The 15555-nt window shown below is 31.5% G+C and overlaps 1 protein-coding gene across 8 annotated transcripts in view; it reads right to left on the bottom strand.

Annotated features, from left to right (window-relative positions):
• Positions 1–15463, bottom strand: part of LOC127725571 (centrosomal protein 43-like) — a 29833-nt gene extending 14370 nt beyond the window's left edge. For 7 of the 8 annotated variants that reach the window (XM_052232628.1, XM_052232630.1, XM_052232634.1 and 4 more), the window contains exons 1-10: positions 15360–15463; positions 10747–10800; positions 9426–9480; positions 8531–8619; positions 7719–7853; positions 6734–6769; positions 5497–5553; positions 3498–3568; positions 2854–2915; positions 1162–1271 (exon numbers count right to left, since the gene is read on the bottom strand). In XM_052232628.1, coding sequence (XP_052088588.1) covers positions 1162–1271; positions 2854–2915; positions 3498–3568; positions 5497–5553; positions 6734–6769; positions 7719–7853; positions 8531–8619; positions 9426–9480; positions 10747–10800; positions 15360–15440 — 750 coding nt within the window. In that variant the 5' untranslated portion in view covers positions 15441–15463. The remainder of the gene's footprint in view (positions 1–1161; positions 1272–2853; positions 2916–3497; positions 3569–5496; positions 5554–6733; positions 6770–7718; positions 7854–8530; positions 8620–9425; positions 9481–10746; positions 10801–15359) is intronic. The other variant, XM_052232631.1, reaches the window with a different exon arrangement.
• Between the last annotated feature and the right edge of the window lie 92 nt (positions 15464–15555).

Below are 15555 nucleotides of genomic sequence, written 5' to 3'. Positions count from 1 at the left end.
TAGGAAATTTCAAATGTACTAATGCTCAAATATTTCCCACTGAACATCATTGCAGCAATTGACTGTCATTGTCCTGACTTGATGCACATAGTTAACAAAGCAAACATATACCTTATAGATAATGTAACAAGAATGTGTCAATAGTACACGAATGGCCCACTAGCACTATCGTTTTCTATGTTCAGTGGACCGTGAAATTGGGGTCAAAACTCTAATTTGGCATTAAAATTAAAAGATCATATCATAGGGAACAAGTGTTCTAAGTTTCAAGTTGATTGAACTTCAAATTCATCAAAAACTACCTTGACCAAAAACTTTAACCTGAAGCGGGACAGACAGACGGACGAACTGACCGAAAAACATAATGCCCCTAGGTGGACATAAAAATAACAGATTAGATGATGATGAGAATTGACAGTTTTCTCACAGCCAGCGACAAATTAATAAATGATTTACCACTCACATGAAATAAAATATTCAGGCCAAGAACATGTTAATGCAGTATAAATATGAAGCTTGCTTTATAGTAGACCAACGTACTGAGCCAGATTTTAAACTAGCTAGTTCACAAGGTAAAAGAAAGACATGTCACCCTTCCAAGACACATTATTCTGACTCTGAGCTGACCAATTTTTGCTCTTACTTCTTAATGCCACACGATTAGCAGAGAAGCAGTAAACAACAATTTTAAAGACTTTTATTGACTTGGCATGGGATCCAACGCACAACCGCCCCCATTCAAGGAGAGCAGGCTACCAAAAGACCACTGAAGTGGTTAACCCATCTTTGAGGACATCTTTGGTTTTCAAAAAAGATCCTTTTTAGCATCAACTTTACATATTTATAAAAAAAGAATGAATGCAAGGTTAACACAACAATTCTTATATTGTTTTGTTTTGCTCAACTGTAATACTAGTTGTATCATCAACATTATATTTCTTTTATTGCTTGACTGTTAATTAATGAGATATATCATTTTTTAATAGTCATCCATTGATTGCATATGTTGTATCAAATGAGTACTAAACTGTACTTGTTATAATTTCTGATCTTGAAACAAAACCACCACCACCATCCAGATATTACTGAGGTTTTCAACTCAGGAGAGATAATAATTTTACTTTAGTTGTATACAATTTCAATACTTAAAATTACTTTTACCTTTTGTGATGATTTCTGAGGTAAAATATCTGACACTTCTCCTGACACAACCGTTCGACAAAGTAAAAACAGACGTTTGTACATATCAATAAATTCATCAAAGCTTATACCTGTAACAAAAACAGCATTGGAATGTTAAAACTTCGTACAAAAGATTAATTTGACAACTAAATTAATCCTGATAATTATACACATTATAATCACATGACAGTTTGATATCAAGAACAATTATACCATGAAATTAAAGATATCTTGATATCTCCATTGAAAGTATAGCAGGACAACTTTTATATTTCTATGATTTAAAAGTATTTAACCACAAGACAGATGAATTGAATGATTTAACAATATCCACAAAATGTGACATGATCATTAATATTTTAGCAACCTACTTTATTCATATAATGAAAGGCTATCCAAGGAAATAGTTGCAAATAGAAAATTATGTCAGAATTTTTTGTCTCTTGATGAAGTTGATGTGATAAATATTGTAAAATATGACCAATGAATGTATATACTTTTTATATCCATACAGAATGATCAAATTTGATGATTATTGTAACACTTTTGTATTGAAGAATCGTAAACACCTATGTAAAATACATAACATATTTATGATCTTAAATGTTTGTTATTAAGAATTATCAATCATCCATGCAGAGAGCATCCTTGGAATTAACAATTTGTAGGTTACTAACAAGAAGGAAATCTTTAGATCAAGTTCTTTGACATGTCTGACAGAATCATGGCATATGTTAAGCATAGATGGACAAATTTTCAAGACATAGACATGCATAGCATTCAAAATAAAGGACACAGTATTCTTTCCATGCAAAATGCAAGAGCTATATAAACATATTAGAAAATCCAGTCAAATTCATCACCAACAAAAAAGAAACACACTCTTTCACAAAAATGACTGATAAATCATTTATTAAAGTTCAATAAAATTCTTAGTCTATGAACATGCAGCATGATGCTACATTCTTTTTTTTTACCTTGTGGCATAAGTGAAAAGTATCCTTAAAATACATGTACCATATTTATCAATATTAAAGGAGTTTTTAGATACACACGAAGATGCACCTGTTGTTTTGCTTAGAATACTCCCACTCATAATTTAACTTAGCAAAAAACAGGATGTAGATGTACAACAGACCCGAAAAGCACTTACACATTACAAGTCTGAACAGTTACAAAGTCAAAATGTTTAGAACTTGAGAAATGTGGGACTACATATCCAGTTACTTCAAAATATTGAGAAATTTTAAATATCAGCAAACAGTCTGAAAAGTGCTCAAGCATTTGATCTCAGAAACTGTCAAACTGCTGACCAAATATAAAGTCATTCTGTTTAGCAATACTTTGAGAAAAGTGTGACTTAAATATTTGATAGACAAATGTATGGAGATGAACAAGTTGATGACTACCACTTCTAGAGTGGGGTATAATACACAAAATGACATGATAAAAGTTTAAAAAGCTAAGAAATAAAGAAGTAATGTGCAAAGAACAGAACTGGCATCTGCAATTCATGAAATTAAAATATAACTGCTTTATAAGGTATATATCTGGTAAATTTTTAATACAAAGAAAGTGACGTGTAATTAAAAATAAAATACCAACAAGTATACTTAAAATTTTACATTTTTCCATATACATAGAAAGTAAAAGGAAAGATAATTAACTTACTACTACTAAAATTTTTATCAGCTGCCCTAAATTCATCATTCACGTAACGGTCTAACATATTCCTGAAAATAGTAAATAAGTAAAGCGTTAAAATATTTCTATATGAAAAAATACACTATTTTCCAAAAAGAAAAATATTTTTTTTCCCTTTTGTTTTTAAAAGAAGCATGTTCAAACATAAAAGCGCTGTTCCCTTTCTTTTTGTGAGTTTTTTGCTGTGCATGTAATAACTTTGTGTCATGGATAGATACCACATATGCTTTGTTTTTCTAAAATACTTTTCAATGATGAGATCCAATTTGTCACGTTTCAAGTCTTAATGGCAAATTGATAATTGAATACTAGTACAAAAAAGTATTTTCAATGAAATAGAAGTACATCCTATTAAATGCATTACAACCCTTAAATCATAGAAAATTCATTTACCGGTAGTAATGATTTCAATCCAGTTTTAAATTGCTCTAGACAAATGAAATATACACTTCTTTTGAACTATTTTTGTTTTGTTGAGTACTGTCCCATTAACACTATTAGATGACTGGACCAGTCTTGGGGTTGAAAAAACAAACAAACAATAGATATTTTGTAAAATATATCTCAATTAATTGTAGTTGATTCTATGTTCTTGTAACCTACAAGTATACCTATTGAATGATGGAAAAAGATCTATAAATAAGTCTCTGAGTTCATCTTTGTCTATTTCACCATTACCATCCTGGAAAAAAATATATTATATTCATTTAATTATCAACATCATATGTTTATATGATCAAATTTCAAGCTTTGGAAATGAATTCTATGGAATACATCCATATTATCATGTTTACACTTATGTTTCCATGAAGACATAAAAAGAACAAAACCGCCAGAATAAACAGTAATGTGAATATCTATTCTCTATAACATGAAATCATGGTGCCTATACACACTGTATGAGACATTTCCGCTGGACCTTTTAAAAGCTAGTAATCTTTGCCGATTGAATAATTTTTCATCAATAGAAGACAAATCTAATCTTCATTTTTAGTGGTAGTGCTAGTTAGAACAAGGCAATGGAGCATGAAATATGTCGAGGACATTCTTATCTATTTTCAATTCTGTTTAGACTAGGAATTCAAATAACAATTATATCATATGTAGTTTTCAAGTGAACTGTGATGGATTCAAATCAATTTAGACTATACCAAGGTAAAAAGCTGGATACTGAGTGAAATCCCTATCCCATACCACTATGTCATATCTGATTGAAAACCTATCTGCAAGGTCAAATCTAGACCATATGATCTTGTCTGATGACTTATACAAGTCTTTATAATCCGAATAGAGCTGGATTATTTTTGCATCAACTGCAGAGCTTCATTATGTAACTTACCTGTAACTTGCGGAAAGGAAACTCTTTGGGCAGGAAATATATAATTTTCCTCTTTATTTACTCTATAGAGAGTAAGTATTTATCACATTTTGTATTGGTAGTGTTTGGGTTAGCTTGTTTATACACAGAAAAATTGCAATTTGAAAGATTTTCCACAAGAAATTTTAAAGTTTTTTAATTTCTTAGTCATAGACTGAGGTTAGGATGAGGTCAATTTATGACAGAACTGTTTCCTTAACTCTTTCAACACTGCATAACTTTCAATGTATTATACCCTTCAACACTAAGTAACTTTGAGAATTTTCATTTATTTAGCGTAGGTACTTTTAAACTGATGTATATTTGTACTCAGTTGTCCAATTCCATCATCATGAGGTATCAAAATAATCAGCATACTTTGTACTTGCTGTACCTGTTTGTCTTATGCTGATATACAGGTAAAAATACAGGTAAATCAGGTAATTTTGATAAACTAGTGTTTTAACTATGACATCACTTTTATTTTGTTTGAATTTATGATCTAATAGTTTATGATTATTTAAAAAAAAATTGTAATATTGTCTCAATTGACAAAGTATTTGTACTTCGTTAGCACAGGTAAATGTGTAAACTTTCATGCATGATTTTCGGGTGGCGTTCAAATTAGTTAAATTGAAGTGAAGACATCTTCAGTATAAAAACATTGAAAATAGTTCAGGGCAGATGCTGAAGTGTCAAAATTTCTAACTGGGCCCACACGTTCCCTAAATTCACGAATGTTTCTTTGAGTTTCTGCCTTTCTCCATGTGTCAAAATTTTTGTCAACATGTCCGCGGCTTCAAACCCCTCAAAGTCATCTTCATAATTACTGTCCCCTACTATGTTTCACTATTGCCTATCTAATTCATATAAGGGGCCTCGGTGGCCGAGCGGTCTAAGAAGTTTCTACTGTAATCACTAGCCAGTCAACACTGAGGTTGTGAGTTTCGAACCCCGCTCGTGCGGGTGCACTTGACTCCAATCTTAATTGACTAGGATTGTCAGTTTTTCTATCGAAGGTCGGTTGTTTTCTCCGGCTTCCTCCACCAATAAAAACTGGCAGCCATGAAATAGCCCAAAAGCGGTGCTTAAAAGTGGCGTTAAAACACCAAAAATCAAAATCAAATCTAATTCATATAGTGTTTATGGAAGTAAAATTGATTTCCCGGTAAAGCAGGTCATAGTGCTGAAAGAGTTAAAAGAATCATCAACCAACCAAACTAAAAAAGATGTATTTTTATTCTTGTACTCACCTTGTCATAAAATTCAAATTTTTGGTGTGCATCTTCTAACTGTTTACTGGTTAAATCCTGAAAAAAATTAGACCTACAATATTAATAACAGGGAATCAAAATTAGATGTGACAACATCAATGATTAATCCACTCTGCCTGTTACCAAAACAACTTCTTGTTAAGTTTAATCAAAATATGTTGTTTATATTTTGGTCTATTGTAAATGATCGTCTCATTTGCAATCATGCAACATCTAATTTATATTGACATATGTATACTAATTGTCTGGTACCTATCTGTTCTCAAGCAAGGAAGTTAGGTTTTAGTGATGGGAATCAGTCAGATTTTTTAGATCAATTATCCCTGCATTGGAATTGAACAATGATCGATACAACATCCCTTTTTGTTATCTCAAGTCTCATAACTAACAGTCATTCAATATAGATGATTCTACATTTGGTCATTGCTGTCTCGTTTTGAAGTTGTAATCGATATGCAAATTAAAATATTTTTGGAATTATTTTGTGTGACCACAAATGCATGTTTTGTGGATGTTGACCATATAGATTTATATCTGTTCAATGAAATAAATCAATCTCTTGTTTAATAATGATTGCATGATACGTGTTTGGTCTTTTCTTAATCATGATTATTGTTTCTGCCTGTCATAACCCCTACCGGAAAAATTTGATAAGCACTGACTTTTGAACTCATCTGAGACATTGATGATGTAACCCCTTTGAAATATTTCAATGATAATTTATTTGCACAAGAGCACTTTCAATAATTATCAATATATTTCCAAAGATGCTGATTTTCAACACATCCAAATAACTAATGTAAACCTTGGACATACATTTTATTGAATTATGATGAGATCTGTACTTTTGAGAGCAATTTCAATATCAGACAAACAAATAACAGCATTTACATATCACCAGCTCTGCTTGTAGAGGGGAGGAACACATATCATCATGGGAATCATAGATTTCAGAAAAGAGCCTTAGATAATTTTTTAAGTCTCCAATATGTTAACAAGTATCAATTACTTCATAGAATCATATTAACTGTGGTATATTTTTATTTTTAACTGTAGTGCTTGCCCCAGAATTATCAAATAGATATGAAATAGCACTGTTTCCCTAAAATAATAGCCCAACATATAAAATTAAAGCACCATGCTACCCTGGTACTATTTCTTATGAAAAATTGCAGCTCATTTGACTATAAATGAATTTAAATACTACACAGTTTACCTTAGGTATGCACTGTTGCCCTTCCTCAGAACTGATCTGTTAGCCAACAAAAGGTGCATAAATAGAGATAAAGTGATGTTAATCATAACAAAGTGTTAATTATAGTTAAAGCAGGTTAGACAACTCTGAAATTATAACTTGCTGAAAATTTAAATAGCTGATAAGTGCAATAAAACATGATCAACACAAGATATTAAAATCTTTCAGACACACTAACATTGTTTTACATTGCAAAATAAAGAGATTTCATTATTGTTTAAAAACTACACTCAAAAATGCTATAAACCCACTTCAAACTACATTATTGTAAAAATTAAACCCACTTCAAACCTCATTATTGTAAAAATTAAACTCATTTTCATTAAAACATTAGACATCTCCCCATATCACATCAGTGCCCTGTTAACACTACTGAAACCCCTAGTTATATTTACCCAATAATATTGCTAAAACATGATAATATATTAATAATCATACATTTATGTGACTGTTTCAAATCTTTAACCTTCAAATTGTTGAAGTTGAACTGTGAAAATTAATAATATCTTTTTTGTGTGTATAAGTGTGACAACTGTCACCTGTGATGCTGTACATAATGGTCACCAATTAGGCTATGAAATGACCAGAAAGTCAGGAGCAGGAGATCAATGCAACTTTTTTACTTAAAAGGTTACTGTTACAGAATTCTTTTTTCTTTGCTTATCATATTAAGGCAAATAAGTTATAATTTAAGATGAGAGTTTTGTTAGAAACTAAACACCCTTTCAAAAATATGTATCTATTATCTTTTGCTGTTAAGTATGGCAAAATTCAATTTTCACACGTAACAGACAGTTATGATTATTCATTTCTTAAGGGTACTACACAAAAAAGCTTCTTGGAACATTTGTTTAGTACAATGAAATACTCTCATCCATTTATTTCTCAAAACTTATATAAAAACACAATCTTAAAAAGACCTCTGGCAAAACTACAATACACTTACATGTGTAGGGGTTCTAGATCTGGGTGCTGGACCTTTCTGTTGAACTAATTCTGCAATGAGGGGTCCAGCTGACTGTCCCGTATCTGCTACATTTAATTCTTTTGCAAGTGTATCTCTTGACTCATGTGGTATGTTCTGAATTATATTGGGATTATACTGTGCTCAGTTCAGTTACAACAACTCACAAGAAGCGGTTTAAAATTTGCATTACTGAAAAATGAACTTGACAGGAATTCACAAGAATCACTGGTGGAAAGATTGGCAAAGTTGTGTACATGTACATAATTTAAAATTCTATTTCAGTATTCATTATGGTACGAGTGTTGTAAAAAATTTATTGATATATCACCAATGCATATAGTTTCATTACTGCAGTTCTTTAGAAAGTTAGCAACTTTTTTCAGTAAATAATATAAGCTTAATGTTTGTCAATGTCAGTAGGTCCTTAAATTTGCATTACAATTTCTTTTAATTCCAATTTAATATTTCTATCATACCAAGTTCCAAGTTAATAGAAGAAATGACAAAAAAAAAGGTTTATTCTTGTAGTTCCTTTACAAAACCTGGGACCAATATAGACCTGACACAAACTCAAATAATTACTGCAGCCTCTCTCCGTCACAGCCCCCTAGAGGAGTGTGGATCAAAAGAACTAGGTAAAGAATAAATCTATCATCTCAAAATATACTGAACATCTAACTTACTATTGAGGTTAAAAATTGTGTATAAATAAGACATAACAAATCTAGTTAAAACTATCTATAAGGATTGCTTGACAGTCTTCATTTGCATAAAATTCTCAAAAAATTTACCAGTCCAGCCTCAGGTTCAAACACAGCTAGTGTATATTCTAACTGGAAAAATTCTAGGAATTCTTTTATCAAACCAGCTACAGCTTTCCCTGTTAAATATATAACAAATATGAAAAAATGTTACATTTTATCTTTTTAAATGGATTACCATTTAACAAATCCTTCAATTAAAGCCAAAATTTATAATTTATATCATATTTCTAATCAACAATAACCAGAGTTATCTCCCATATGTAACTTCTTAATCCCAAGTCAAAATATTAAATGATAAAACATTGTGTTATGCCTTTTGCTGTGCCTTCATTTTATTCCTTGATAGCCAATTATAACAGAGTTTTATTCTTATACATTGTTCAAGCTGTAAGAAATGTACTCAAAAGTACAGCAGCCAGCATTAGAATGTAGGATTTGCTAATCACATGTCAGCAGGTTCAATACATGTACTTTGCTTTGCATCTTTAAGTGCAATCATTTTTTATTTGGTATGATATGGTAATGTTTTCCTTGTCTCTGCACTTTTGTTGTCTACTCTACTGTAATTATAGAGTTTTAAAAGTGTTTCTTATGAACTGAATTTCATTGCAATTTTCCATTTATTTTTTTTTGTCACTTTACTGATCAAGATAAAAATTGGGAGGTTCAACACTCACACATGTTCTTGTTTCTGTCATAAGTCAAAAACTTTGTCAGAATTTGTCTTTCGTTATATCTTAATGTGATTTGGTGTTGAAGGCAGATCTTTGATAGTGTGTGTTGAAATTATTCACAAGTTTTCTAAATTCAGACGATTTAGAACTACACATACTGTATAGACAGACACTGGTATATCACTGAAGAATGTTTCATGTATGTACACCACATTTCTGTCATACTAGTCATCTACAAGATAATTTACCTTCCTTTGTACCAAGAAATTTCCTCAGGTCATGGTTTGCAAATGGAGTCTTATTCTACAAATAAATAAAAAGATAAATCAGGAAAAAAACACCATTATCGCATAAACAAATGACAATAAAAGCCTTATTCAATCTCAAATATGACAAAATTCAAATTTTTATATAATCTGTAAGCATACAAGATTAGGATGACATCTTTGATTAAAAATCTATATTATATAATATATCAAAGTCTTTTTTCGTATATGGGACATAATTCAGATCATATAAAATTTAGGTAAAATGTGTAAATGTGATACATCTATAACTTCTTAAATAACTTTTTCCTGTGCAGTCTTCATACACACAAAGATAATATCTTCATACATGTATATCTTACTTTTCCAGATTTCAGCTTGATTTTGATAGACACTGGCAAGTTATAAATAAAATATAAACTTCTGAATGTCATGGATGTTAAAAACAATCTCGCCCATTTATTTGTGAAATATTTATTCAGCTGAAGATCAAACCCAATATGTCATAGTGGCCTATATTAAAGGGTCTAACAGTCTTCCCAATAAACTGTTGAATCTACAGCTTAATTTTTTGGAAAATTTTAGTTAAATTCTGTTGGCCTGAAGAGATGATTTTTACAGGCACAAAAGCAATTTTACAAGCCTGGGCTGCTGGGCCTGTGGTTCAGCGTGAAGACTGGTCTAATTAGTGCATCTACAGTGATCACTAGCCTGTCAATACTGAGATTGTGGATCTACTCAAATCTTAATTGTCTAGGAATCTAGGAGGTACTTTCTGGGTACTCCTGCTTCCTACACCAATAAAAAGTTGCTGCCATGATCAAGACAGGTGTGCTGAAATCAATCAATCAACATTTTACACATGACAAAATAATGCAGTCTTCTAGAATTTTTGGCAAATTTGCTATTCAGAATTAAATAATCCTGAGTTGCCAATCCACATAAACAAAAACAGGTAATAATCTTAATACATTAAAAGCAAAATCTTGATCCAAATGAAAATCATTAAATGCAATAATTAATTGAGATGTGTATGTTGAAATTCTGATCAAGTTTAGTGTACAACAATGTAGAAAGAAATGGTTTCTATTGATTTCTAAACAATTGCTCAAAAAGGGTTATATCAAAGGTAAAGCAAATAGGAGTTATTTCAGCATAAAAAGTGTAACAATTAAACCAAAAATGTATTGGTCCACAGGTCTGTTAATCTCGTATCTTTTTTTTTTATCAGACTAATGCCAAATGATTCTGTTTTGGACAAGTTAATTTATTTCAGGATTTGTGTCCATACAAAAATGAATACCTGTGAAGACTCTTGTTCTTCTAAAGCTAGGAACACACTGGCCCTCAGCTGTGCCTGAAAAATAAATTTGAGAAATTAAGCACTGTTTTTGGAAAAGTCTTATATGCCTCTCATCATATCTATGTTTATTTACCTTCAAAATCTCTTTACACAGTAACTAATAGGATGTAAATTCAGCAGGATGAGAAGAAATCAATGAAACAAGAGTTTACATTATATTTTCTATTTCAGTCATAGAAAAGAATAGTGTTGTTGGCTAAGGCCTAATAAAATTGGAGACTACAATGTCAATGGCCACTTTACAACATACAAATGTAATAGACTAGAATATAATTCATAACCAAAATATCATTTTTGTTGATCTTGTATTACTGATCACTTCTATGTTGACAGTTTCTCTCTGTCTACTATAGATTTTGCCCAAAATGAAAGATTGTGACAATATTACTTTTAAGATGGGCACTGTAAAAATACATTTTTTTGCCTAATGTGACAGTAAGGCTCCTAAGGCTTTAGGTTATTGTACATGGTGATAAAATCAAAGACTTCTTACATGTCAAATGTTTCAGGGATGTAAGGAATGGTGAACAGACTGATATATTTCTTATATTTATTTCTTAATAGAATAACCAATATTTCAGACTACACGAAATTCGTCGGACTGTCGGACAAATCCGGTGAATAATGGATTGGTCTGGTAAAATTTTGTTGAATTCCAGTCCGAATGTCCGGTGTTGTTTTTTTTATTATCGTAATTCCGGTAGAATACTACTTCCGTTGTATTTTCTAAATTTATATATGAAAGGATAACATGATTGGATTATTAAAATATACGGAAGGAGCCATTCCTGGTAAAGCTGCAAAAAAGAAAATAACGGACGATGAAAGGAAAGAAAAAAGCAAAGTATATGAGACACCCAGACCATCATGGAAATTGAATAAAAAATGGCAAGAAAATCGGCCGTGGCTGAAGTTTGAAAAATGGAGAGGAGTAGGGCACAAGTCATAAGTTTGTTGTATTTTGTCGGATAATATACAATTAGATGTAAAAAACATTGGTCTGGTAAAATTTCATTTGGTCTGGTAAAGCTAGGTTGTTTACCATACTGAATGTCATGTAAAAATAAAATTCATTCGTGTAGTCTGATATTTTCATTAATTGTCATTTGTAACAATCCCAATGTCAAGCCTACAACTTTAATGATTTTAATGACTTTAAATTGCAAATTTAATAGTAACAGACTATGCAACATACATCTTTTTGATTCGGAATGAGAAACTGATTGTACACTACGAAATGAATTTGGAATTACGATTAGAAATTTCTTCAGATTATCAAGTTGGAAGTTAATATTCATGATTTACTTTTAAACTTGTAAATTGATTCAATATTATCGATAATTGTTTTACTCGTGTTACTTGGCATAAAATTATGTTCTGTTTTACGTCTTATTTGTACTTGTTTAAAAAGGGGGATGCTGATTGCGTAAGTCAATATAAAAGCATATAACTTTTTTCTTCGTAACTGGATTTAAAAATTATTATTTAATCTAAATTTTCATTAGCATTTGCTTAAATATAATTAAATAATGCAATCAATCTCCTATCTTGGTCAAGTCTTCTCCTGTCAGGTGTGTTGATCTACCTGTACAAGTGATTAGCGATCTTTAGCCGGATATCCCTCAGCAGCCGGTTGTACGAACGTGGCATTAGCCTAATGAGTCATTAAGTCTTCATTAAGCCTTTATGATGCATTAGGCTAAAGAAGACTTAATGACTCATTAGACTAATGAAACGTTCGTACAACCGGCTTCAGGGCTTTAATGCTGTAATCAGGAGGACCCTTTGGTTTATAATACAATAAGGGTTATGCAATTACATGCAACTGATTGTAATTTCTAACAAAAATGGCATTGGCTAGCTATACGAAAACAAATTTTGACAATGGCCTGGATTATTTAACGATGGTGGAAGATAATTTAACAATGGCGGGGATCATTTGACGAAAGCGGATGATATTCTAACGATGGCAGTGCACCATCATAAAACAGGGCATGCAGATCCCTGTTTTTCATTGAGGGGATGAAGAAAAATTACAACATATCAATCTTAAGTTCAACAAGTCATTTGGAAAAGAATATGACCTTTTCAATGCAATAAATGATTCAAACGTTGACCAAAGTCAAATTCAATTACAGTCCTATATGCAGGGCTCACACTACTTCAGAATCATAGGGAGAAGTGACTTCTCTTTTTGAAACTGAGAGGGAGAAGTGGTGAAATTTGAAAGAGAAGTGCTCGTTCGCTCGAGGCCCTACAATGTTTGGTTTTTACTATAATACAGAGAGCCATATGTACATGTATCTTATTTTTTGTTATATTGTTCAATTTGTACCTGGGTATACAATTAATGTAACAGTTCAAATTCAAAGTTGTTTAATTTTATCATATTTAGTTGCACAATCATATTAGTCCTCTTGTCAGAAAAAAACAATTAAATATCTGGCAATAATAAAAAAGTTTTTTTTTTATATCAAAAAGGAAAAGGAAGTTGTTATATCAATTAAAATTCAATTAAAAACTACTCTGTTATCGTGTTTATGAAATTAAGTATTTCTCATTAAAAAGATATTTAAATTTAACAGTTTTATTTAACACAGTTAAGCTTGGACATAATATAATTATATAAGTGTAATAGTCCCAGAGTTGAGCAACTTTAATTTATAAATTGAAACAATGCATATACATGGAAATATATACATTAATCAAGAAGATCTAACCAAAAGTGTGTTCATGCTTGTGGAATGTGTAATTTTTCCTTTTGGGATCAATTTTCTTCTGTCAGCTGTGCCATTCATGCGTCCTTAGTCATTATCGCAAGAATCCGGATTTCGGTCATAGCTGGTCCATTTCCGATGAATTCCGACTCCAATCCGTAGTTGAACAATAATTTGCCCAAAAATTTAAATGGCTGACGAAGAAAAATTTACAAAAATAAACGATGTTTGCCATGCTATTTGGAAGGGAATATGACGTTTTTAATGCAATATAAGGATAACCAATTTACTTCAGGCAAATTTCATCACGTTCTAATGAAGTAACAAGCTTATTTTGCTGAAAGTTAGAATGATTTGATGTACACTCTCAGTAACAAGTACCAGAAGTGATAAAAAATTGTCTTTATGAAAATAAAATGCAACCAACTTAAAAATCAATGCTTTAACCTCTTTTCTAAAGAAAATAAATTGTTTATGTCTTTGAATTTCTTTACTTTCAAATGAAAAGTTGCTGTTTTATCGACTTGGTAAATGTTGAATATTGCCGATGACGAAAGCGACTGAAAGTGAGTATCGTGAACACCAGGGCGACTAGATTTCGCTTTTGACAGTCGGGCAAAGCGAAGTGACGGATGGGAAAGCGACTTTGTTGCCCCAGTCGCCTGCTAGCGTGAGCCCTGAATAAGGCAAGGCAACTTATTTTTAAACAAAAATAAGGTTCTTTTGATGTACCCTCGAGTAACAATGCTGGTCCAAGTGAAAGGAAATACTTCAATTTGTATGCATAAATTGTTGTTTCTTTGAAATAACATACATTCAATCTGTGTAAAGAAATAAATTGTCTTTATCTTTGAATTTCTTTATTTATAATTTTAATAATTGCTGTTTCATCAACTTGGTAAGTATTGAAAATTGTGGATGACGAAAGTGGACTGTTGTGAACACCCGGGTGACTATACATGGCTTTTGGTGGTCCAGAAAAGCAAAGTGACGGGCGGATAGCAGTCTCTGCCAAACTGTTTTACGGTTTGTCTGACAGAAAAAGGAATTTGACGTTATTCTACTATATTTTCAACTAAAAAATCTGATAATTTCTGTCTGACCGAATGACCTTTTTGTCTGACATTTTGTCGGTCAGACAGAGTTTAGGATACACTGATAGTAGATTTTTTCACACGAGTCTCCCATAGCATGAGCCCTGCGGTGGACAGCTATGATTGTTTTGATAAATATAACAGCCTAGTTATCACCAGAATGGAGCTTTATTTCCAAAATCAGGAAAAATGTTAGCTGTACTTATGGACAAAAAAGAATGAAAAAAACTAATGTCATCAATCATCGTGGTCGAGGGTACATGTCATAAAAGAATAAATAAATATAAATACCTGGGGCATTGTGTTATCACTATTTTTGCAGACTATGTCATACAATTGTTACTGCAAAGGGTATATTGTAATTCCCTTATAAATTTGATAAACACAAACTGTCATAGTATTTGTTTCTAATTTAAAGGGAGATAATTTGAAGAAAAAGTTTAATATATTTTTTTTTAAGATTGTTGGTTTATCAAATTGTGGTAAACATCACGATTATGGACAAATACGAAGTAGAATAAATATTTATGACGTTCATGCATTGATAATCATTTGTAAACATGTTACAAATGTTTCTACATTCCGTGGAAACTTTGCCAACTTCTTGTCAGTACATGCACCATGGATGCAAAAGCGTCATCAGCAACGTCTTAAAATTCAAATAGAAAGGCGTTCTGACTATGAGTGCGAAATGTTAGCTCATCCACCAATAATATTCGATATTTTCTTTGGTTTAAATTACCCTGATTTTCCCTAAAACTCCATTTGTCTCTAAAGTTTGTGCTACAAGATCGCGAAGCTCGGTGTCTTCGTCTGCCGACATGATTGTTTTCGGAAATCTGTATCCAGCGCATGAACGGAAGTGGCACAATATTTACAAAAACAATTTTTTGTTGATGAAACTTTAATAATAAAAAAAATCCTGCACTTGATATTTC

This window comes from Mytilus californianus, unplaced genomic scaffold, assembly GCF_021869535.1.
Source record: "Mytilus californianus isolate M0D057914Y unplaced genomic scaffold, xbMytCali1.0.p SCAF_15, whole genome shotgun sequence".
Taxonomy (NCBI): domain Eukaryota; kingdom Metazoa; phylum Mollusca; class Bivalvia; order Mytilida; family Mytilidae; genus Mytilus; species Mytilus californianus.
This window is presented reverse-complemented; position numbering and strand designations above follow the sequence as displayed.